Below are 23,921 nucleotides of genomic sequence, written 5' to 3'. Positions count from 1 at the left end.
CCCCTTAAACTTGTACAGTTTATTTGTCAATTAGATTGCAATAAAGCTGCTGGGGGGGGGTGTCAGTGACCATTAGTCACCACCAGCATCACCATTATCACCACCCCACCAATACCATCAATGCCATCATCCTCATTAAGCCTTGAGACATCTCTCAGCTATTCTGTGGGGAATTTTGAGTTAAGCCCGTGGCTACATTTGGGGCACATTTGGACGAGGAGAGGGGCCAGCGCATGTTTCTAGGAAGGCAGTGGCCCAGACTTTCAGAACTGCCCAGAACAGCAGTTTGGAACAAACAACACTCAGGAGACCAGATCTTCAGAGGTTCTGGAGGAGCTGGAACTCCAGGCACCACGTGTGCTGGGGGCTCTAATTACCCTGACTTGGGCCCGTGGGTGGCCGGAAGAGGTGGGGACCCTCCAAGAACCATGACTTCTCCTGAAAACAGCCTTGCAGAGCGGGGGCTATGACGCTCTTTATACAGATGAGGGGAAAAGGCCCAGAGAGCCCGGACCCGCGCCGAGACCAGCAAGACCACACGGCCTCCCCGCTGCCTGCCTGGGCCCTCCTCCGGGGACTGTGTGGTACACGATGACTCACGCCTGGTGCTGAGGAAGCAGGCAGCTCATTACCTGACAGAGGGAAGAGTTTGAGGCTCCTCCAGTGGCAGGAGGGCTGCCATGGGGATGCTCAGGGATTGTGAGGAAGAAGCATGGAGGGAGGGGTGTGTTTGGACTGGTGGATGGTGGCAATTGGCCCTTAGAGAGAAGAAACAGGACACAAGGGAAGACAGGGAGCAGGGCATTTTGAGAACGAGTCTGTGCTGCATGGGGGCCGGGCTCAAGCCACGTGAAGGCGGCAGCAAAGTGAAGGCTCTGAAGATGGGCTGGGGAAGGGGGCTCTGGTGGGCTTGGCCATGTCTCTGAAGAGAGTCATTGAAGGCTTTGAGTAAGGGGGATGAGCTGGGGGCCGGCAGACCCTTTCCAAGGGACCAACCCAGAGTGTCCTCCCAGAATGGCCACCTGAGCCATCTCAACAGAGATGAGAGACAGGAGGAGAGTGGCACTCAGGTGCTACAGTAATACTATGTCCCGAGTTCTGGGGACCCCGGAGGCATGACCAAACCCAGTTAGCTGTGGCTGCACCTCCTCCAGCCGCCCACCTGGATTTAGCCAGCCCTGCTGGCCGCCGGGGACTTCGCTGAGTCACTGACAGTAAGCATTCCTACAGGCCTTTCTCTTGCCTGGCCTGGGGCCAGAGGCAGCTGCTGTCACCATAGGACACCGGGGTCTGGGAAGAATCAGAAAAAATCTGCTGCACGATCTGGCCAGAAAGGTCCACAGTGCATCTCCAAGTCCAAAAACAAAAATAAAACAGGGGAAAAAAAAACCCATGTTGACAAGTAGTTTGCCTGGGCCCATTTTCAGGAAGTGTACAATCTCACTAGTCATAACACCTGATAGTCACCAGGGCTGGCTCCAGAGAGGGGGCGCCGAGCCTTTCTGCAGCGCGGAGTCCCCTGTCTCTTGGCCCCAGTTGCCTGACCTCTCTGCTCCTTGACCTTCTGTCCATCCACCACCCACCCCTACGGTCATGATCTAGACCATGCTCCTTTACTGGAGCCTCGTCTTCCTGGCCTCTGAAAACTGGACACTGAGGGCCCAGCCTCAGACCCATCTCTTGGCTGTGGAAGGTTGCTTCCTGGGCGAGCTCACCCAGTCCTGGACTTGAAATGCCTCTCAGCCCCAGTGATTCCCAGATACCAGCTCACTCCACATGTTACTGCAAAGAGACAGGTCAATCTTATAACATCCAAAGCACCCTCAGATTCACTGCCCCTTCAAACTCGCTTCATCCCAGCATTCTCTATCTCAGCAGACAACCCCCGTCCACCTGCCCACGGGGTCATCCTTCCCACCCCACTCAGCACTCACATCCAACCCCAAGCAAACCAATTATCCTGAGTCTAAGCCATTCTCCCACCTGCTTTAACATCCAAGATCTGACCCTTGTCATCCCTCATAGGGACACCAGTCTTGGGGACCCCCTCCTTCCCTGCTCTCTTTCCAGTGCATTCTCCCCTCAGCAGGGGGATCTTTTTAAAACCTGTCAGAGAGGGGTGAGGGTATATATAGCTCAAGTGGTAGAGTGCATGCTTAGCATGCATGAGTTCCTGGGTTCAAGCCCCAGAACCTTCTCTAAAAATAAATAAACTTAATTACCTCCCCCCTCCAAAAATTTTTTTTAAAATACATTTGTTAATAACTAACTAAATAAATAATAAATAAATAAAACCTGTCAGAGCATGTCACCTCCTTCCTCAAAAGGATCTGTATGCTCTGCCCCAGTAACCACTCTGCTCTCACCGCATCCTACTCTCCCTTGCTCCCTCCACTCCAGCCCCCTGGCCTCCTCCCCATGCCTTGATCCCCCCAGGCACACGCCCACCCCAGGGCCTTTGCATGTGCTCTTTCCTCTGCAGGGGATGTTCTCTCCCCAGGCATCTGTGTGCCTTGTCCCCTCCCTTATTTGAGTCCCTTCCAACGTCACCTCCATGGAGAGGTCTTCCCTGACTGCCATGTCTAAGGGAGCCCCCCTACTCTCACCCCTTACACCCCTTGCCACCTTTGTGGCATGACCACTGTTCATCATTAGATTATATTCATCTATTCTTGGTTTACTCTTTCTCCCCCCACTGGCATGGCGGCCACGGAACCCAAGGGCAGTGACAAGTGGTTGAGTCCCAGTGCCGAGAGCAGTGGTTGGTGCATCATCAACACTCAGTAAAATCTACCTAGTGAATGAATGAAGTGCCACAATAGTAAGAGAGAAGCACACTTAATATCTTCTAATAAAGCAAATAAATAATTCCACCAATGAAACAAGAAGTGGAAGTTAGGAAACAAGAACAGAATGTTGTATGAAGGACTCAGTAGTCATTCTGAAATGAAAATGATAAATTTTGAAATGAAAACTCCCATGATTTGGGAAATAAGAGTCTCAACAGAAAGGCCGACGAGCCAAATGAATTCAACTGAAGAGCAAATTAGTGAGCTGGATGCTGGGGCAGAATGCCTCCCACCAGGAGGAGGCTGAGCCTGTTGAGTTCTGGAGTGTGTCTGTGTGCTTTCATGTTTGCTCATTCACTCAATCATTCGACCCACACCTACTGAGTGCCTACTATGTGCCAAGTGGTGCTTTGGGCAACGGGGATACAGCCGTGAGCAAAACTGACCAGGTTCCCCCTTTGAAAGAGCTTACATCCTAGTGGTGGGAAGCCAGACATCAAGGAAATCTATGAGTAAAAGGTAGAAGGTGCTGGATGGGGACTGAGTGTGATCAAGGGAAGAGGAGTGGGAAAGGGGGCTGGGGGATGCAAGGGTGGGGACAGTTAACATGGAAATTGGGGTGGGGGTCAGGGAAGGCCTCGCTGAGAATGAGACATCTTCACAAAGACTTGAAGGAAGTGAACACTGAGGCTCTCTGAGAGAAGAGGGTCCCTGGCAGAAGGCACAGGGAGTTCAAAGGTCCTGAGGCAGAGACACAGAGCACCAGGAGAGGCCAGTGGGGCTAACGTGGTGGCAGCAAGGACAGGAGATGAGCCTGCGGAGGTGGCAGAGGCTGCTGGTCGTAAGGACTTTGGCTTTTACCCGGCATAACATGAGGAGGCACCACTGGGTTTTGAGCACAACAGCGACACGGTCTGATGGAAGTTGACCAAATAAAAATTCACATCTTAAGGCAAGACAAAATAAAATTTAAACAGAAAACTTTTCCTCTGCCCTTTGGCCTCCTCCCTCCCCTCCAGAGTGCACCGTGGTCTACATCATGCATTAACCAGACCTCCCAACGGCAGAGACTCCTGCTCGACCAAAGAGATAAATTTTCCTTCTGGCGCCAGTTGCGTAATTCCTTAGCATAACATTCCTTTCACAAACCTGTAAGGGGTTGCAATGACTCACCCGCCTTGTACCCGCAGACATCTCTGGTGAACTTTGTGCACAAGGCCAATCATCATTTCTCTTTAAGATAGCGATCGGCCCAGAGCAGACTGGTCAGTAGACCTGGGGAGGTGCTGGGCTGCACCTAATGGAAGTTCTTAGCTTAAATACTTACTTACAACCTTATTAATGTTACCAGCTATGTTACCTGTATTCGGCCTATTTTAAAAGATTATTGTTTCTGACATTACCAAATGTGTGACTGAGCTTCTGATAAAATTAATGATGATTAGGTGACTGGAAACAATTGATCAAATATACAGAGCAAATATGTAAGAGCAATGATTGTCATAGTGTAATTCTAGATGTGGAAAGAAGCAGCCATTTCCTGGACCACGACAGACAGTGGGACGGGCAGCGCAGAGCTCTTGGTTACTGTTAACAGGGCCTAGTCCAGTAAGAGCACACTGAGTGGCCCATCATGACATCCTCACCTGACCTGGAAATGAGCCTTCCTAGCTGTGGGACAAGTTGATCAAAATGCCTCCCAAACCTGGGTCAAATTTAAGACCAAAAGGGAAGGGATTTTAGAGTAAAATATGTGGCCCATCATTTGGTTCTACAAGAATCAAGGCACCAGCCACTGCAGTTGCCGACCCACCCTGATAGGAATTCGGGGCAAAGATCGGGACGGGGTGCTCCGTGCTCTGGGAAAACGGGCAGAACAGGCCCTCGGATAATTAGATATTATTGGGAGAAAATTTTTATGAACCTGGATTCTCGCATTTCCATACTTAGAAAAGCACAAAAACCCTAAGATGTCTGTTCCTCACGACTAGCAGCCACCTTCCACCGAGATGTGTGATTGATTGCACGTACCCCCTTCACCAAAATCACATACGTACTGGCCTCCCCTTTATCCAGCTTTCTGAGAGACTGTATCTCAGCTTATAAGCCTCATTTTGGCTTGAATAAAGGTTTCCATTTCTTTCTTAAATTGATTAATTTTCTCTGTCGACAAAGTAAAACAGAATCCCTCTATCTCTGTGTGGAGAGTAGATGGCAAAGTCTTAAAGGTGGAGGCAAGGAGGCCAGTAAGGAGACCAGTAAGGAGGCCACTGCTGTGATCCAGGGAGATGTGACCATGACTTAAACCAAGGAGGCAGCAGTGGAAGAGGTGAGAAGCGAGCACGTCCTGGCCACGTTTTAAAGGCAGAGCCAGTGGGACCTCCTGGCAAACAGTATGTGAGGTGTAACTGGGATGACTCCAGGGTTTTGTCCAGAGCAACTGGAAAGATGGAGTCCCCGAAAGCTGAGACCGGGAAAGGCTCGGGGGAGCACGTTTAGAGGGAGCTCAGCTTTGGCCTCAGTAGGTGTGAGACGTTTGTTAGGCCTGTTAGAAAATGATTAAAGAAGACAACTGAGGTGCTACTGAGGTGGGAAGCCCCATAAAAAGACCGGCAGGACCCCCAGGCAGGGCCGCTACTCTCCTGCCAGCACCATCCAGTTCCCTGGCCCAGAGGCTCTATCTCACTTTCTGCCTCTGAAATGGCTTACTTCTAGGAAAGTGGAACTTACCCCCAAAATTCTATTGGTTCCCTGAGCTCACTCCTGATTGGTCCATTTCCCTCACTCCTGATTGGTTATTTCTCTCCCTCCTGATTGGTCTATTTCTACAAAGCTTGTTCCTAATTAGTCAACTTTTGTTATACTTTATTTGCATATGATGTTGCAAAGTGTAAACTGGCAGCCTATAATAGTCTGCGTAAACCTACAGAAGGGGTCCAGAGTTTGGAGTGTTAAGTCCTCTGGGCCGGCTGGCGTAATAAACCTGAGTTCTCCAACAACTCTGCAAGTGCTGCTTGGTCTCTTTCCTGGATCCAGGTTGCTGTCACAACTGAGCTGTAACACCAAGCTGTAACACTGAGCTGTAACACGTTTTTCTGCAACATTTCAAACAAATTTTATTTAACACTTTGTGACGTGGACCGAAACCATTCTGAGAATGGCAGAATTGGGGTGGGAGGTGGGAGGCTTTGATAGGATGAAGAATGCAGAACAAAGATGAGAAAAATAGACAATATTGGATTGGCTGGGGCCACAGAGTCAACCTTGTTTGGGATGAGAAGCAACAAGGTAGTAAGTAGAGACGCCAGGGCTGGCTTGGCATGTGGGGGTAGGATGACCGATATACTGCATTTCTGGTCAATGTGGGGCATTTATGGGGACACGAACATCATCGAAGTTTCCGTTTGCTGGCCTGGCGCCCTGGGCAGGAACAGCTCCATCTGGGCCTAGACTGTTTCAATGGGCCACTATGTTTAGGGGGTTGGATTAAAGTCTATCATTCCAAGAAGAGGTCCCTAAAGGCGTGACTTGTCCCAGTGATAGAGGAGAGAGACAGAAAAGAGGACCAGGGACTGAGCCCTGGGGCCCCAAGGATGAGAGTGTGGGGAGAAGGGAAGGAACCAGCCAAAAAGACTGAGAAGCAATGGAGGGGAGGAGACCCGGCCCAGCGGGTCTTACGGAGGGAGGAGGCTCAGAGGCTGCAATGGCTCAAGTAAGATGAAGGCTGAAAATGCCACTGAACTCATAGCAGGGACATCACTGGCAACCATGAGTGACGGGGTAAAAACTTAATGGGAATGGATCCAAAAAAGTATGAGAAGAGAAATTGCAGATGAGCATCAACAATCTTTTCGTGGAATGGTATCGTAAATAAAAGCAGAAAAGGAGGAGGGCAGCTGAAGAGAGAAGTTGAAAGGGAGAAGGGGGCTTTTCTTATGACTGAGGGGAAAAAACACATATTTGTACATGGAAGGGAACGGTCCAGTGCGGAGGGAAAGATGCCAGAGAGGGGAGACTTGAGCAGGTAGAGAGGTGGGCTGCAGGGCACACAGGGAGGGGTTGGCCAGGGTAAGGAGGGGTGCATAGGGTGTTTACAGTGGCAGGAGGGAAGGGAGAATGTGGGGGGCCCCAAGGCAGGTGAGCTGGTGAGAGAATCAGACTGTTGGTTTCTATTTCCTTAATGAAATAAGGAGAAAAGACATCTATTTGAGAGGACAGAAGAGGAGAGGGAGGCCTGAAGAGATGGTATAAAATAGCTCCTAGTTTGTGGGTTCAAATATAAGGCCAAGAGGAATAAAATGTACCACTGCCAAACCAAGACAGAATAAAAACAGAGCAACAAAATGCAATGGATTCCATAGAAAATGGGAATGAAGAAGCAAAGATTTAAAGGGGAAAATGCAACAAAAGTCCAAACATGACAGTAATCACAATAAATGTGAACAGGCTAGAATCACAAGGTAAAAGTCAGGGGCCTTTTGTTTGGATGTTACAGAAGGAGATGTTAAGCTTAGTTTGCAGTCCAGGCTGATGAAGCAGAACACAGTGACCAAAATAGAGTCTGGAAATACTTACACCGAAGTGTTACCAGTGGGCATCACTGGTTGGTGAGTTTAGGAGTGATTTTTGTTTCCTTTCTTCCTTTCAACATTTTTTGAATTTTTTGAAAGGTGCAAACATTAATTTTATAATCAAGGGGAAAAAAAAAGAAGCTGTTTTTAAAACCAGCTGAGCAAGTGATCATGGAACCTTCGTATGCCATCCAAAACAGTGCTGGGTTCCAAGGATGCTGTAAAGAAGGGCCGCTGCCCTCCATGAATTGGCTGGAAACAAGACCAGCTGGACTATAACAGAAGAGTGCAGGACAGTGTGAAGACGGGGCTCCAGTGATGACTCCAAGCCCCCGGGGGAGGCAGGAATAAACAAAGAGAGCTCCCTGGAGGAGGAGGCTCTTGTTATGCATGCAGAATGTGGCCCAAGGGTGAGCCTGGAGACAGCATTCCAGGCTGGGGGCACTGCCTGAGCAAGGGCAGCATCCCACTGAGCCAGCCCAGGGTGCATGAGGGAAGCAGTGGGTGAGTCGGGGCACAGAGACCAGGGAGGCCAAGAGGTTGTACCTGGTGAGCTACATGGACGGGCAGAGGGAAGAGTGGGCAAGACAAAAAGAAGCAGTGGGAGGGGAGATATTCCTAAAATGCGCAGCCTCATTCCCCAGAGCACATGAGAACAAAGGGCTGGGTCACCTTCATTGTCCATTGCCCACCCTCTACCTGCCACACATCACACACACAGATGAGCTCACTCGTGTACACACATGTGCACACACATCCGTGCACTTATGTGCACACACAAACACATTTTCATGCACACACATGCACACACATATGCACGCACTCATGTACATATGTACACACATGTTTTTGCTCTTTTAGGGTCTCTGGCCCTTTAGCCTGGAGAATTAACTATTGCCACCCAGGGGGGATCTCTTGGCCCAGGTCCCATCTTTCTTGACCCACCCAGCCCCAGCATGCGCTGCTTCCTCAGCCCTGCCACCCCATCCCTACCCCGGCTGTAAGGCCAGGTGGCTAGCTGCTACTGAGAGGGCGCTCCCTGACTTTTAAGCAGGATTTGCCAGAAAGGTTTGCTGGGTGGGAGATGGGTTGAAGGGGCAAGAGCAGAGGCAGGGAGAGCAGGGAGGGGAGGGCTGTGGAGATAGAGAGGTGGAGGAGATGTTAGTGGGACTGGCCACTGGTTGGACTGGGAAGTGAGGGGTGGGAGGTGTGAAACAAGACATGGGGTTTGGGGGTGGATTTGGGGAGGGGGTGACTTGGGGTGACACTGAGCTTGAGGAGCTCGTGGGGTGTCTGGTGACTCTTGAATGCCCCATGAAGGGCTCAGGAGAGGGTGACAGGGAAGGGTGGATGGCAGCAATGACAGCAGATGGGAGAGGGCCCAAGGCCCGGGGCTGGACGACGTGGGCTGGGAGGCAGGGGTAGCTTACTGGCGACTCGGGCCACACACACAGAAGTCCCCACAGCACACAGGGTGTTGCTCAGGCTCACAGCAGCCCCGATTAGGAGGACCCCTGGCCAGGCTTCTCCTGGGGCAGCCCTGGGCACCAGAGGGGGCAGGGGTCCCGAGGGGCACAGCAGCCCCAACTCCTGTGTCCTGGGCAGAGCCAAGGACCCCCTACAGCCACCAAAGCTGTGGCCTCCCAGCCCACGCAGGGCAGGAGCTGCTGTTCCTTTGAGTGTGTGCCTCCCCCAGGGCCGGGTTAAACTTTGACTGAGGAAATGCTCACTAACCCCATGCCAGTATCACCTGGTCACAGCAATTCCAGCCTGTGTGACTTCAGCCTCCTCTTTCCCCACTTCCTCAATTCAGCTTCTCCCACAGGTCCAGGAGCAGCTGCGTCTCTGAGGAGATGCTGGTGGCTTCAGGGTCACACCTCACAGACTAAGGTCCCAGTCAGAGCCACCCTGAGCGACAGTGGCTGAGCAGGCGCCCATGATCCATGGGCCGGGTATGCAGAGCAGGCAGCCGCTGCCATGCTCCAGGCAGCCGGGCTGGGGGAGCCGGTGCTCCCGGGGGGGGAGGCAAGCCCTTCGTGTTGACCCTTTTGCCCTGGGCTGTCTTTTGTGACGTGGCCACCTCCACTGCCCCCCCGGGCAGGCTCCATGGCCTTTTCTGAACTCCTGGACTGTGTGGGCGGCCTGGGCAGAGTCTGGGTTCTGCAGACTGTGGCCCTGGTGGTCCCCATCATGAGGCTGACCACTCAGAACATGCGGGAGAACTTCTCGGCCGCCGTGCCCAACCACCGCTGCTGGGTGCCCCTTGTGGACAACAACACTGCCCAGGCCAGCGTCCCTGGGGCCCTGGGGCCCTGTGCCCCGAAGCCCTCCTGGCCGTCTCCACCCTACCAGGCCCCAACCATGGGCTCCACCAGTGTCACCAATTCTCCCACCCACAGTGGCAGCTCCTGGACCCCAATGTCATGGCCACCAACTGGAGCGAGGCTGCCACCGAGCCGTGCGTGGACAGCTGGGTCTACAACCGCAGCACCTTCACATCCACCATCATGGCCAAGGTAAGGGCCTCCCTGGACACCCTCCCCAAATCCTGGCACCTTAGAGGCCAAAGTCACAGCTCACAATCAGCTGGACTCAAAACAGCCCAGTCCTGGGAGGGACCTGACGCCACTGGCCTCTACACTCACTGCGGCTTCCAGCTCCTCCCCAGCCACATGGCCCTGCAGGATTTGGTGGCAGGAATGAGCCTGCAGACAGACACTGGCCCGCCGCTTGTGGAAGAGTGGGAGGCACTGAGAGCGAGTGCCCGTCTGCTGTGACTCACTTAGCTCTCTCCCCGCACTGGGAGCCTAGGTCCCCCGCTGGGCTCACGGGGACTCTGGGGAGATTCACTGGGTTCCCAGAGGCAGCATCCGGCAAATGCGGGTGAGCAGGAGACATGGCCCACCCCAGCAAGCGGGAAGGGGCTTGTTTATGGACCAGGAGGGAAGTGAGCTCAGGAAAGTGGGGAGGAGGTGCCAGCGTGGGGTGGCTGCCACAGAGGAACTGAAACAAAAGAGGCAGATGAGGCCCAAGGAGACTTGCCCTTGGACATGTGGGCAACAGGGAGCCATAGAGGGGCTTAGGCAAGAAGTGATAACCCTAGAGGTCACCAGGCTGCCCCCTACCCTCAACTCCCTAGGGCCTTCCCATCTGGCTCTTCTGCCCCCTCCCACCTGGGCTCTCCCTGCCTTCCGAGCTCAGATCCTCCTCCTCTCCCACCAGTGGGACCTGGTGTGTGACTCTCAGGCCCTGAAGCCCATGGCACATCCATCTACCTGGCTGGGATCCTGGTGGGAGCTGCCACGTGTGGCCAAGCCTCTGACAGGTAAGGCAGGTCCAGGCAGGCTCCCTTTTCCTTCGCTGCCCCTTTGCTCCCTGACTGGCCCTGAACTGGCCTCTCAGAGCCGGGTCTGGGGAGAAAACTCCACTTGCAGTGGAAATACCTGCTTGTGGGTCTCGCTCCTGACACCCTCTGGCTGTGCCGCTGAGCCAGGCTCAGCCCCTCTCTGGGGGTCAGTTTCTCCCAGGCTCCTCTGGGGCTGTGAAGGTGTTGCTCTTACCACACATTCAATGCACATGCTCAGCCACATGCCTGCCTTCAGCTGCTGCTTGAATGTCCCTGCTGACAGGGAGTGAGCTCCCTGTCAAGGGCCTTCACATCTGCCTGGGCCACAGGGGCACTGCCTGTGCTCATGAGCCCTCCGCGGATGGAGAATGTGGGTCTGGTCCCGGATGTAGCTTTTGCATCCCTCTGTGCAGCAGGCAAGCATAGGGTGGGCTCCGGCGGTCCAGACCCCTGTGGCCGGCGCTGTGGCACACCACAGGCCTGGCCGCCTTCCCTGTGTGCATGTGTTGCAGGTTTGGGCGCAGGCTGGTGCTGACCTGGAGCTACCTTCAGGTGGCCATGTCGGGCACGGCAGCTGCCTTTGCCCCCACCTTCCCCATGTACTGTCTGTTTCGCTTCCTGGTGGCCTTTGTCGTGTTGGGTGTCATGATGAACACCGGCACTCTCTGTAGGTGCCCTGACCCCAGGCCATGCAGGGGAGGCTCATGCAGGCTCCCAGACTGATCCATAGGGTCTCCTTGCAGTGATGGAGTGGACGTCAGTGCAAGCCCGATCCTTGGTGATGACTTTGAACGCCCTGGGCTTCAGCTGCGGCCAGGTCCTGATGGCTGCAGTGGCCTATGGTGTGGTGTGCGTGACTGGCACTGCTGTAGCTGGCTGTCTCCGCCCCCTTCTTCCTCTGCTTTGTGTATTCCTGGTGGGTGCTGCCCCACCTCCCTCCTCCTCCGAGGAGACCCTGCCCACCCTCCACCCTGGGTGCAGAGAGCTGGGGTGCAGGAGGCCAGGGGAGCGTGCCAGAGGGGAGCCACAGGAGCCTGGCCCAGCCCCAGCTCACCCACTCCAACCCAGGGCTCAAGTGCCCAGGATGCTTCTTCGCCTGCTCCTCCCAAGAGTCTCCTCCTCCCTTACTCATGCTGCTCCCTCCCTCTTCCTTCCCATCACCTCTCGGCCCCTCCTTCCCCTCTCCTGTCCTTGCCTGCCTCAGCCAGTGTGCCTCCAGGCCCCTCCTCTGTGCCAGGCACGGAAGCACTAGACCAGGTGGAAGATGGGATGCAAAGATACCACACACACACACACACACACACACACACCCCACTCCCAGAACACAGCTGCAGTCGGCCTTACACACTGACATTATTGCTAGAGGACAGGGACCACGACCCAACCATCCGATAGGTCCTCTGGTCCCCCACACAGGGCTGACGCATACGGAAGGTTAGGAAATGTCTGTGCTGTCCTGAAATAAACCAGGCGTGGCCCTTGCCAAGCTCGTGGTATGTAGCAGATGCACAATAAATATTTGTTGGATGGATGGGTAAATATATAGACAGACAGACAGACAGACAGATGAGTGAATGGATGGGTGGGTAAATGGACAGATGGATGGATGAATGAATAGGTAGGTAGGTAAATGAATGAGTGGGTGGGTGGATGGATGGATGGACAGCCCTTGAGGGCAGAACTGAGCCTGGCTCATTCACATATAAGCCCGGCGCTTGGTAGTCACATGGCCATTGCAGCCACCATAGAAAGGACCACAGCAGAGGCCCAGTGGGGAACGGGGCACCTACACCCACACTACGAGGAAGGCTGACTCCACAAATCTCTCCCAGCCCAACAGCTTGGAGCAGAAAAGCTCTTAAAATGGAACCTTTAGCAACTAATTTGCAGTCACTCTCCAGAACAAGAGTCAATCACGTCACACACAGTGGCTCCGAGAGAAGGCACTCATGCCTGACAGATGGCAGACTGACCCCTATCCCAAGAGGGTGGAGGGCAAAGGTCAGTGACGCAGATTTCAGGGCAACCCTCCTGGCTCTCTGATGCTGACGCTGGTCCGTGGGGCTGAACTCACTTTCCTTGGCAGATGTGCCCACACAGATGCCATGTGCCCACGTGCATTCATTACTTCACTACTCCATTACTTCAACAAATTGTTACTGAGCTCCACCGTGGGCAGGGCACTGGCCAGGGGTGACAGCAGGGAGCAGAACAGACAGGGCCGCTGCCCACATGGCACTCACAGGAAATCCCACACATCACAGCATCACAAACCATGCTTAGGATTCGATGAATCAGTGGCAGGGGCGGGGCATCTGAGATGGGACCCTTCAGCTCCTGCCGTCTTTTCTGCTTCTCTTCCGAAATAATTTCTCTTCGTGAGAAGTATCTGCATGAGCCGTCCCCAGTTCCTCCCTCCCATTCTCTTCCAACGCACTCCAATGGCCCTGTCACCGTCGCTCTGCGCCCACTTTGCTCAGTCCCTGCAGCGCAGAGATGGGCACCAATGCTCCCTACCCAGTGACCTCACCTGTGTCCATGGCTCTCCCTCCACAAGCTGGAGACCCTCAAAGCCCCTCCTCAGTCCTTCCTCTCCCTGGTCTCCAACGACCAGTGTGAAATCTCCATTACTGGTGTCTCAGCATCACAAACGTAATGTCTCCTTACAAACATCACATCCCCTGCTCCTCTCCAGGGCCTCCCCAGCATTGCCAGTAGCCCCCCTTCACCCAGCACGCAGTGGAGTCAGAGTCACCCTGACACCTCCCTCTCCCTCACGGTCCCTGTACCCCAAGTCCAACTGGTCACATGGCTGGTCGACTTTATCTCTAATGTACGCTTGAGTCCCCCCCACCTGCTCTGCAAACTCGGAAGGACCTCAGGGCCCCAGTGGGTGTGGAGCAGGTGGCCCCACCCTGGCCACTGCTCACAAGGGAAAGCATATCTCGCTGGGGACAAGAGCCAGTGTCGAGAGGTGGGCGCTGAAGGGGCTTGGTGGCCTGGGCTGGATGGTGCAGGGGGTCTGGGCTTCATGTTGGGGGCCGTGGGAGCCAGGTTAGTGCCAGGGGCTGAGTCCTGCCATGGAGAAGGGGCGCTGGGATACGTAGGGCCGATGGGCATCCAGGAGGCGGTAACTGTCACCCATCCTGCTGGACAGGGAGGGCAGATGAGCTTGCAGAGCTGCGATCCTATAGCCATCCCAGGGCGTCCGCACTGCACACAGGCCCGCCCAGGCTCGGTTCCCACATGAGGCAGGGGAAGGGCCACGGGGTCAGGAGGCAGGAAGGGAAGGACAGGGACCCCCAGCCCCAGCTCAAGAGAGGGTAGAGGAAGGAGACAGAAAGGGTGGCCTGCTGGGGAAGGAGGGTGACTGAGAAGGCCTGGCCCCACACCCACAGTGCCCTCTGCTGCCCACCCACTGACCTGAAGCCACCCTGAGCCTGTGGGTGCCGGGGAGGCCACCCCTCCCTTTGGGCAGAAGGGGACAGAAGGGCAGTGAGGCTCATGCAGGCCAGGCCCTGGGGCCACAGGCAATGACCCTTCCCCATTCCCTCCTCTCCCCCGTCGCAGGTGGCTGGCGGAGTCAGCACGATGGCTTATCATAATGGGCAGGCTGGAACCGGGCCTGCAGGAGCTACGGAGGGTGGCTGTCATCAACAGGAAGAGGGCAGCAGGGCCTCACTGACCCTCGAGGTGAGGTGGGGCTGGGCCTTCCCCCAGGGCTCGACTGTCAGTCCCTCTCCCTGCCCCTGCACAGGACCCCTGGGAGACAGAGAGCCCTGGCCCCCCAGGATAAGGGTCGTCGGGAGGGGGGCCGGGCCGGTGCCCCCAGTGCTAACGGTGCCCCCCACCCACCAGGTCTTGCTCTCAGCCATGCAGGAGCTGAGTGTGGGCCAGGCTTCTGCCAGGGGGCGCTCTGCTCCGCACACCTGGACTGGGCCTCCGGACCTGCGTCTCTGCCCAGTGCTGGTAGATGCCCCTTCAACACCCACCCCACCCGGGCCCCAGCCTCCACCTCTGGCCACCAGCAGCCAGGGAACCTGGAATCAGGGCTCAGGCTGGCAGCCAGCCAGGGGGCACAGGCACCTCCCCTCTCTCAGTCAGGCTCAGGTGGACTCAGGTCGGGGAGAATCAACAGAAGAGATGAATAAGGAGGACTCATGACCAAGGTGCTGAGAGAGCTGCCGAGCCCAGTAGACAGAGGAGGCAGTCAAAGAATTCAGTGATAGAAAGGCACACCCACCCTAGTTTGGAAGGCCCAGGGAGGAGGGAGAGGTACTGTCAGAGCCCAGAAACCAGGGCCACCGGGGCCACAAATGAAGGGCCTGCTCAGTGGAAGCTAGAGCCGTGGAGGCAACACAGCCACCGCCCAACATGGCACCCAGAGAGAGGGAGGGAGATATACCCCAGCTTCTCCCTTGGTCCCACCTCTAGCCTGTCACCAGTGCTTCCCATTGGCCAAACCTAATAAGGAGTGCCATTGGGAAGGGGACCTGGGAAATGCAGTCCTCAGAGACCACCCTCCACCGAGAATATCCAGCAGGAGGAGAATGAAAACAGGTCTGAGAACAAACCAGCCGCCCACTCCTCAGCCTGACTCCACCTGCCGCCCCCGACCCCCAGGTTTGCCTTTGGGTTTGCCTTCTTCGGCCTGGCCCTGGCCCTGCAGGCCCCAGGCAACATCTTCCTGCTCCAGGTTCTCATCGGGGTCGTTGATATTCCGGCCAAGACCGGCGCCATGCGGCTGCTGAGCAGCCTGGGCTGCCGGCCCACACGGCGGCACCCCTGGTGCTGGCCGGGCCCTGCATCCTGGCCAAGACACTGGTGCCCCACGGTGAGCGGGTGGGCCTGGGTGTGCATGGCTGTGGCCAAAGCCTTTCTACCTGGGGGGAGCTTAAGCCACAAACATGGACCCCTTGTCCTCCTTGTCAGAGGGCACTGAGCTAGAGCAGGGCCCAGTTAGGAAGGAGGCTGCCAGGGTGTCTAAGAGATGGTGGTGGCCCACACCAGGCAGCAGGAGGAGCATCGTGAAAAATTGTGGAGACAAAATAAGAACTCAGTGATGGGTTGCAGGGAGGGTAGGAGGGCAGAGACATGGACGGGGTCGAGGAGGAGTCCCAGGGTCTGGCTCTGGGTGTCTGGGTGCGGGGCAGAGTTGGGGGAAGGAATGTGGCCATATGGTCACTTAGGACACAGTGCATGTGAGGGATCTGGGGACACCCAAGTGGAGGTGACTTGCAGACATTGGGAAGGTCAGGGAGAGCCCGCATTTGACCCTGGGGCCCCCAACAACAACCTGCTAATCCCGTCTCTATCCACAGATATGGGGGCCCTGCCTTCAGCCCTTACCATACTGGGGCTCGGTGGGGTGGGGGCCACCTTCCACTGTATCACCATCTATACTAGCGAGCTCTTCCCCACCATGCTCAGGTGAGGCCCAAAGAGGGGGACATCCTGGGCTGGGAGGGTGCAGAGGGGAGGCCTTCACCTGGACCAGATGTTCGTGCCCCGAATTTCTCTTTCATATGGTCTCAGGGCTGCCCAGGTGTGTCCCAGCCCGGCCTGACCCACTGTCCCTCCCTGGGCCGAGTAGGGCTGGGCCAGAATGAGAAGTCAAAGCCATAGTCAAGCAGTATGGCCCCTCACAAGTGCACCTATGGCGGCAGGATGACCATGGCAGGCCTGGGCCAGATGGTGGCCCAAGGGGGAGCCATCCTGGGGCCCCTGGCCTGGCTGCTAGGTGTACATCACGCCTCGCTGCCCCTGCTGGTGTATGGGGCAGAGGCAGTGCTGATCACCCAGAGCCTGCCGCTGCCTGACACCATCCAAGATGTGTGGAGCCAGTGAGTAGACCCAGCCCGAGAACCATCCCCACCACCCTCCAGAGAACCCTGGAACAGGGCGGGTCTGGCCACCTGCCCCTGCTGCTGGGCAGAGGGTGAAGCAAAGGCCCTGAGAGGGATAGGATTGGAGTCACACAGCACATCTTTGGGAGAGCGGAGGCCAAGGACTGGGTGTCCTGGCTGACAGTGTGGACCCCATCCCCTGCCCTCCATTCTACCATTTGAGACCCAAATGGCCCAGCTACCCCCAGCTCCACCTCGAAAGAGGTCAAGGGGAAGAGAGCGTGTTGTGCTTTGCAAAGGGGAGAGCTGAGGGTGTGGTGGCCGTGTTGGAGGTCCTCACAGGTCACAGACTCTACTGCTAGAGCCCCTAAATGTCTATGAAGGCTATCACTTCCTACCCATCCCCCATCACATGCTCAGGAGCTCAGTCCTGGGCCCCCAAGAGCAGGGCAGCAATGTCTCCTGAGTGCTCGGGTTGGACACAGGTCAGGAGTGAGGGGTGACTTGCACCCATGAGACATAACCCAACCATATCTTTCCTGAACAGGGCGGTAAAGAAGGCAACACACAGCGCCCAGGGGCATCCTGTCCTAAAATCCATACGGTTTTAGGCCTCCTGGGAAGCCTGCGATGGGATGGTGGGAAGAGCCTCTTCTCTGCAGAAGGAGAGCAAAGGCATCGATTTCTGGAGGGCCTGGGGGCTGCCCCACCAGCCAAGCCCAACCTCTCCCTGCTTAAGGAGCTGCCTTCAACACAGAAGGGGGCAAAGGGTAGTGTGACTGGCAGGAAGCTGCCTAGGCCACCAGCACCCGACCCTCCCTCAAGGCTGCAAAGAGGATGGGAGGCCGGGTCATAGAAGGGGCAGGACTCAACCCTGTGCTCCCCTCACTGCCTCTGAGCTTAGAGTCTGAGCATCCCCTGTGCTCAAAACCTCCCCACACTCCAGCCATATGGCCAGTGCCCCTGGCCACATCTTCTGCTTGCAATGCCTCTGCCACCTTCTCCACCTGACGTACACCCCCACTCAGCCTCCCAGACCCAGGGCAATGGCCTCTTTCTGAGGCCCAGCCCAAGGCACTAGTGAAATTCTTATCATGGCCACAGCCACACGCTTGTACCCCACCCCACCAGCCTATGAATTCCCAGAGGGTTGAGGTGGTCTGCTTCCCAATATCCCCAGCTCCCAGGGGCACTGGTGTGAAGGAGATGAGAGAGTGAACAAAGGAACAAATGACTGCCCCTCACTGACTCCAGTGATGAGTCCCAGCGTCTGCCCAGGTTGGGGGCTCTTGTTGGGCAGCCCTGTCCCAGGCCAGCTTTCCTGCCCCAAGTGCCAGCCGTGTGGCTTCTCTTTCCAGCCCCTGCTGTAGGCCAGGCGCCGTGCTGGACGCCTCAAGGCATCATCTCACCTCTTTTCCTGAACCCTTTGAGGGAGATTTGCCCCATTTTACTTAGGGGAAAACTAAGGCTCGGAGAAACTGATTACGTGACACCCAGCTAGGAGGGGGCAGAATCAGGAGTCACGCCCAGGAAGGTCTCCAGAGCCCAGCTCCAGCCACAACACGTCCAGCCCACCCTCAGTCCTCACAACTGGGGCATCCATCCAGTGATGCTTCTCAAGGCAGGAGCTCCCTCTCAGAACCACCTCAAGAGGGGAGGGTACAGCTCTAGTGGTAGAGTGCATGCTTAGCATGCATGAGGTCCTGTGTTCAATTCCCAGTACCTCCTCTAAAAATAAATAAACTTAATTATCTACCCCCAAAAGTTAAAAAAAAAAGGGGGAAACATCTTGGACCCCGCCCCCCAGCACTGCTTATGGGGGAACCTGGTGAGAGGACTTAGACAGAAAGGGACCCTGGCTAACACACACACACACACACACACACACACACACACACACACACACACACACACACACACGGCAGCGGGAGGCTTTTTCTGCCCAGCAGGGTCCCCGCCAGCCGCCCCATCTGCTGAGCCACCCCAGACCCGTGCTCAGGTGGTCTCTGGTCCACCTGTGTCTGCGTCTCTACTTCCGGGCACCACAGCAATGGGCTACACACCTCGACACAGATACACACCAGACATTAGTGATGTGTACGCTTGTGGGCACGCTCATGAGAAAGCCAATGGGAAATCAGGAAGCAGCTCCTTGCCCCCAGGAGACAGGATCGCTCCCTGGCTTGGTCTTATCAGCTGTGGCCCCTGGGCCTCTGGGGGGTTGTGTCCCTTAGCTCTCTGCCTGTGGCCACCCCCCAGTGAAGACCCCCCAGGACAAAGAGGGTGGGGGTGGGGATTATGTTTGTAAAGATGCCCAAATGTGAGGTTGTGCCAGCCTGCTGTGGACTTTCTGTCTTGTCTGCCTCTGCCCAGCTGAGCCTCAGCTGCCTCTCCTACTCTTGCTTAGCATTCTTGGGCCCCTGGGAATCATATCCAGAAGCTTCCAGAAGGCAGAACCCAAGGCTGGTGGAAGATGAATCCTCCTATCCCCTGGGATGTCCTCCAGGTCACCAAGTGGTCAGAGTTGTCCCTCTGCCCAAATTCAGAGTAGTCTTGCTTGCTCCAGGCCCTTCCAGATGGTCACAGCCTTCCAGAAACCAAGGCCTTCCCACTTCCAATATGTCACCCCTCACTCAACTCAACAGGACCTAGAAGCTGGAAGGCCCAGGGCTCTGCCCCTCTGAGGCAGCAAGGGAGTAAGTGTCAACTCCGTGGTGGAGCAGGTGCCCTGCCAAGGGAATAGGGGTCTCCCTGGGGGGCAGACACAGGCCTGCACTCCAGCTGGGTGCTGCCACCCTAATGGCAGGACTTCACTTAGGACACACCCTCTATCTGATGCTCATCACAGAGACCTCCTGGCCCCTGGAGCTGCTGGGCGCCCTGCAATGGCAGAGCAAGTGGGTCACTGCCAGGCCAGCCGGACCCCAAGGAGCCCAGGTCAGGCCCAGGTGTTAAGATCAACATCAGATGCACAAGACGAAGGAGCTAAGACCAAGGTGATCATCTCACAGATGGGTATCCAGAGTCAGCGACAGAATCCAGGCATCTTTCCTCTTACAAGTCCTTGAGGGCAGGGCTCTTAGCTTCCTTATGCAGAGGGGAAAACACCCAGTCCCCCCGCCACGACAATGAGCCTGACTGGGGCCCATCCTTCCAGCTCTTGCACTGTCCCTCTTTCTGGCCCCTACTCTGACAGACTATTCAAGGCTACTCTAGAATTAATTTCTGGAGTAAAGATGTTTCCTTCTTGACACTGAGGAACTCCTGCCTGCCGGTCTTTTTTTCCTTTGGCTAGTGGTGATGGGGGCAGGGGAACCCGAGATACATCTCCAGCCCTCAGACACAGAGCAGCAGTAGCAGAAGCTCCGGGGACCAGGCCATCACCCGCACAGCACAGGACATCCTAACAAGCCTGCCCCAAGTCAGGCCTCCCCAGGCTTCCACAGGAGGTTAGAGTTGACCTCAGTGATGCTGACCTCCAAGACTCAGCAACAGGAAACAAAGGGTGGCTGGTTCAGGAGGACAAGGAGAGGCCAAGTCCATGGAAACCCACACCTGGGTTGGCTGGGAGAGGATTCACTGTCCCACCCGTTAGGACTCTGGGTGGGGGGGGAACTCTCAAGGGCCACTGGAGCACACCCCTTGGTGGGAAGGGTCCCATGACAAAAGCTTTGCCCCAGGATGGAGGAAAGGACAGGAGATGAGGCCGACTTGAGTGGGGCTCCTGCGGGCATTGAGCCAAGGGCCCCAGGAGGTGACCAGGCCTAAACACAGACCAGGCCTGTGAACTGGAAAATGCTACAAGAACAAGCTGGTCGGCAGCAGAGCTGCCTGAGGGCGGAAGCTCAGGAAGCAGATTAGGGCGGTGAAGAGGGAGGGTGAGCCTAGAGCCCGAGGCTAGACTCCCTAGCAGGAGGCAGAGGAAACCTGAGTGACAGAAGCCTGGCTGAGTCCTGTGTCTGGTGGCCTGGTGATCCACCATGGCCCCCAGGGAGACGCAGACCCACCTCCACTCTGCTCTCCTGAGGGTGCCTACACGCGCAGGGTCTCTGCTCCTTGTGACTGAGAGGCTTAACACAGACTCATCTCCCGGCATGTCTGGGGCCGTGGGACTGTTTAGTGTCCCCATAAAAGAGCAAACACCTGGGGATGGGGTGCGCTGGCTCTCCTTCCACCTGCTGCCCCAGGTGCTGCCCACAGTCAGCCAGTGAGGGGCAAGGTCCAAACCCTACAGATGCAGAAGGGGCAAAACACTGGAGTCAGGCAGAACCGGGGGCAGATTTGGACTCAGGCACTGATTTGCCACTGAAGCTCTTTCCACCCAGGGATAACATCGCCTCCCCTAAGGGCTGTGTCAAGGCCAGTAACCTGCAGGCACAGCCACCAGAGGTGCAGGCCCTCTTTGGCCATTAGGGGGCAAAACGATGTTCCTGCTCCTGGGGATTTATCCATCACCTGAGAAGCTTAAGGCCCATGGCCAACAGGGCCAGAGACCCATTACCAATCACAAACCTGGGGGCTGTTTCCTGCATCCACCCCCAGCTCTGGGACACAGGGTGAGACAAAGACAAGCTGCCCCAAGAAGCCCAAAGCCTACTCAGCCCCAAACTTTGGCGGCTGCTTACCAGCTCTCCTGGGCTCCCATTTGGGCCCAGAGCCCAGGCCAAAGCGAGGACCAGTGTCCCAACAGCACTCGCCCCAAACAAACTGCACAGGACCGTTGGATTTGGAAAGTTTTTGTTTTCTTTTCCCACACATTTCCGGGGTTGGGGTGTTTTCCAAGACTCAGACACATTTGTTAACAAAGAGAGAAAAAAAAACTGGGGGAGCAGGGAGCCTGTGGGCAGAGGAGTGACCCCAGCAGTCCGCAGGCAATGCCTGGCTTCCTCTCTTCCCTGCTGCCCGCGTCCAGTAGCTGCCACAGGCTGCTGCTCGCGGTATCTAGATTATTTGTCTTCAATATATATCTGCATTTGCCTTTCCCCTCCCACCCGCCCCCCCACCCTGCTCCTCCAGCAGCTTCCCCATCAATGCACGTCGCCCGGCGGCACACAACAGAACAGGCCTTCCCAGGCCGGAGTCCCCTTCCCTGGGCGGCACCAGGCAGGCGCCTCCTCCTGGTGGGCGGAGCCAGGGCTTTCGGGGCCACGCCTGCCCCGCCCCCGCCCCGCCCCCGCTCCTCGCTGGGCCTCTCCGCCCACCCTCCCGCCCTTCTTCCACCGACTCTGGAAAGAGGAAAGGAAGGGAGAAACCAGACACACACAAAAAGGAGAAGTGAGGGAGGAGGGTGGGGACAGAAAGACACAGCAAGCCTGGGTGGGGACTTGAGGGCTTGGGAAGAGAAGGAAGGCAGGAGAGACAGAGGGAGGAAGAAGAAAAATAGAGGGAAAAATGAACAGGACGGGTAGTGGACACTGTACAAAAACCCCCAGCCTTCCTTCCCGCCCAACCCCACCAAAATAAAACTACCCCCCTTAAAAAAATAAATCAACCCAGGGCTATGAGCACGTGCCCTGCCCAGCGGGCGCAGAGCTGACAGGGACAGACAGCCCCAGGACTGACGACGACTCCGCGCCGGACGGACGGCAGGAGGAAGGGGACGAGCACGGGGTTTTCCTTTCCTTTTTTCTTTTTCTTTTTTTTTCTTTCTTTCTTTCTTTTTTTTTTTCTTTTTTTTTTTTTTTTTTTTTTTTTTTTGCGTTTCCGCTTCATGAGAGAAGTCTGAGGCAGCCAGGGAGCAGGTCCCCAGAGCCCCGGCAGAGAGAGGGCCGCACCCTCCTCCCGGGCCCTCCCGGGAGGGGCAGCTGGCAGTGGGGAGCGGTGCCGGGGGCTCAGACGTAATACTCCTTGTCTTTGTTCTTCTTGGCCTTGCTGGGCGTCTTGGGGGCAGCCGGGGCCTTCTCTTTCACCACCGCCCCGTTGCTCTGGGCCGAGTTACTGATGTAGTTCCGGCTCTGGTCCACCTGGTAGGAGCCCTCGTCGCGGTTGCGGTACTTATACATGGCATAGAGGAGGATGAGGATGCACAGCGCCGCGGCCGCCACGATGCCCACCACCATGCCCGTGGTGCTGCTGGACTCCCGGATCACTTCCACTGCACCCGGCGGGCCCCGCTCTCCAGGCCCTGTGGGGTTGGCTGTGGGCAGATGGGGGAAGCCAGGGGCAGAGGTCACGCCGGGGCGCAGTGGAGGGGGCCTCCGCGGCTCAAAGGATGTGGGGGCCCCCGGTCCCAGGGGTGGGTTTTCCAGCAGGGGCTGCAGTGGGTCTCGGTGGTTCATTTTGCCCGCTGGCAGATTGGGGGCCGGGGCGGAGGGAGCGAGCAGCACCCCAGGGGCACCCGTGGCCCCATCTGTCCTGAGGTTGGGCCGGGGAGCAGGTTTGCGGGGGGAGAGGAGGGTGGTGCGGTCCGTGACCAGGGGAAAGGTGGTGTAAAAGTCCTCGTCGTCCGTGGGGGGGAGGCTGGAGTCAAAAACCTCCCCGGAGGCAAAGCCCGAGGCCTCGATAGGCTCCTCGCAGTCGCTGTCGTCCTGCTCGGCCTGGCACGGGCCCCCAGCGGGCGGGCGGCGGGCCGCGGGCGGGGGCGGGGTGTCTTGGGTGGCACCCACGCCCGTGAGGAAGGGGTAGAAGGTGGGGGGTGGGGGCACGAAGGGGGATCGGGTGGCCACGGGAGGGGGGTCTAAGGAGTCCTCCGTGATAATGGGCAATATTAACTCTCCTCCTAGAACAAGAGAGAGAAGAGAAAAGAGAGGGCGTCAGCGAGGGTTCGGGGCGCAGGCGGCCGGCACAGAGAGAGAAACAACAGCCTCACACACCCAAATCGGTTCCAATTGGCTTTGGCGGAGACTAGAGCGGGCTGTGCCCGCCCGCCAGCCAGCCGGAGCACTGCGCTTTAAGCGGGCAGCGGCTGGGATGCCCTGGGCACCCCACGCACGGGCTCTGTGGCTCTCTGGGTTTTGGTCTTTTGTTTGTCTTAAGAAAACAAAAGGAACAGAAAGGAAAGGAAATAGAAAAGAAATGGAAAAAAAAGCTCTACTGGTTTAAGGCTTTAAAAACAGATACAAGAGCAGCATTTAAACAAACCTAACAACAATATCTTTTAGGGTTTTTTTCTAGATTTTTCTTTTGCTTTTTTTTCTTTGGTTTTTAAAAAAGAAGATAGCATACCACGGAATTCAGGCAACTTACATCAACAAATAGGCCGTGTGATTTTAGCATGAAGAAAAAAATTACAAACAGAGCTGTGTAAGCGGGTTCTCCCGGAAAAAATAAGAAAAAACAACTTTTCCGTACAACGTTTTCTGTCTATCTGTTTGGTATCTCCCTCCCTTACTCTTCTCTCCCTGAACAACTTGCTTCCTCCAAAATACTC

The 23,921-nt window shown here is 56.2% G+C and overlaps 2 protein-coding genes across 6 annotated transcripts in view; one reads left to right on the top strand and one right to left on the bottom strand.

Moving 5' to 3' along the window:
• The first annotated feature begins 9,091 nt into the window (after positions 1 to 9,091).
• Positions 9,092 to 19,813, top strand: SLC22A12 (solute carrier family 22 member 12). Its single transcript, XM_074371808.1, is given in 15 exon segments — positions 9,092 to 9,676; positions 9,679 to 9,876; positions 10,583 to 10,622; positions 10,625 to 10,685; positions 11,219 to 11,378; positions 11,380 to 11,568; positions 11,570 to 11,622; positions 14,277 to 14,364; positions 14,517 to 14,614; positions 14,616 to 14,675; positions 15,330 to 15,478; positions 15,481 to 15,540; positions 16,028 to 16,136; positions 16,373 to 16,549; positions 17,100 to 19,813. Coding segments are annotated over 15 exon segments (1,716 nt in total). The 5' UTR covers positions 9,092 to 9,466; the 3' UTR covers positions 17,164 to 19,813.
• Positions 19,814 to 22,201: 2,388 nt separating this feature from the next.
• Positions 22,202 to 23,921, bottom strand: part of NRXN2 (neurexin 2) — a 106,458-nt gene continuing 104,738 nt past the window's right edge. For 3 of the 5 annotated variants that reach the window (XM_074371803.1, XM_074371805.1, XM_074371804.1), the window contains one exon: positions 22,202 to 23,270. In XM_074371803.1, the coding sequence (XP_074227904.1) occupies positions 22,384 to 23,270 (887 nt within the window). In that variant the 3' untranslated portion in view covers positions 22,202 to 22,383. The remainder of the gene's footprint in view (positions 23,271 to 23,921) is intronic. The other 2 variants (XM_074371807.1, XM_074371806.1) reach the window with 1 other exon arrangement.

Source organism: Camelus bactrianus, chromosome 10 (assembly GCF_048773025.1).
Source record: "Camelus bactrianus isolate YW-2024 breed Bactrian camel chromosome 10, ASM4877302v1, whole genome shotgun sequence".
NCBI classification, from domain to species: domain Eukaryota; kingdom Metazoa; phylum Chordata; class Mammalia; order Artiodactyla; family Camelidae; genus Camelus; species Camelus bactrianus.
This window is presented reverse-complemented; position numbering and strand designations above follow the sequence as displayed.